Source organism: Apaloderma vittatum, unplaced genomic scaffold (assembly GCF_000703405.1).
Source record: "Apaloderma vittatum isolate BGI_N311 unplaced genomic scaffold, ASM70340v1 scaffold24303, whole genome shotgun sequence".
Taxonomy (NCBI): Eukaryota; Metazoa; Chordata; class Aves; order Trogoniformes; family Trogonidae; genus Apaloderma; species Apaloderma vittatum.
In genome coordinates, this window is record NW_009708971.1 from 1,945 (window position 1) to 2,307 (window position 363).

The following is a 363-nucleotide window of genomic DNA, read 5'->3' on the forward strand; positions in this document are numbered from 1 at the left end:
TTTGGCAAACACGAGGAGCCCCCAGCCAAGCTAAGGGAGCTTTAGAAACCCCCAAACCAGGAGCACCTTCTTCAGCGCTGGGGGTGACGGAGACAATTTGCACCCCAAGAGAGGAACCCAGGGGACGGTCCCACCTTTTTTGATCAACTCAATGGCCTGAGCACGACGGTCGATGCCGAGGCTTTCCCACTGCGACGTGCTGTCCAGGTAGTGGGTGGCGATGACGGTGGGCGTCAACCCGATCATGTTCTGCTCCCCGCAGCCCGACGGCGTCACGATGAGGTGCTTCAGCTTGTCCCCGTCGATGGCTTTCTCCACCAGGATGGACACGGGGTTGCCTGGACCAGAAGAAGGGGACGCATC

The 363-nt window shown here is 60.1% G+C and overlaps 1 protein-coding gene across 1 annotated transcript in view; it reads right to left on the minus strand.

Moving 5' to 3' along the window:
* Positions 1-363, minus strand: part of C3 (complement component 3) — a gene marked incomplete at both ends in the record, with an annotated part of 4,372 nt that overhangs the window by 1,357 nt on the left and 2,652 nt on the right. Inside the window, one exon of the mRNA XM_009866758.1 lies at positions 68-338. Coding sequence (XP_009865060.1) covers positions 68-338 — 271 coding nt within the window. The remainder of the gene's footprint in view (positions 1-67; positions 339-363) is intronic.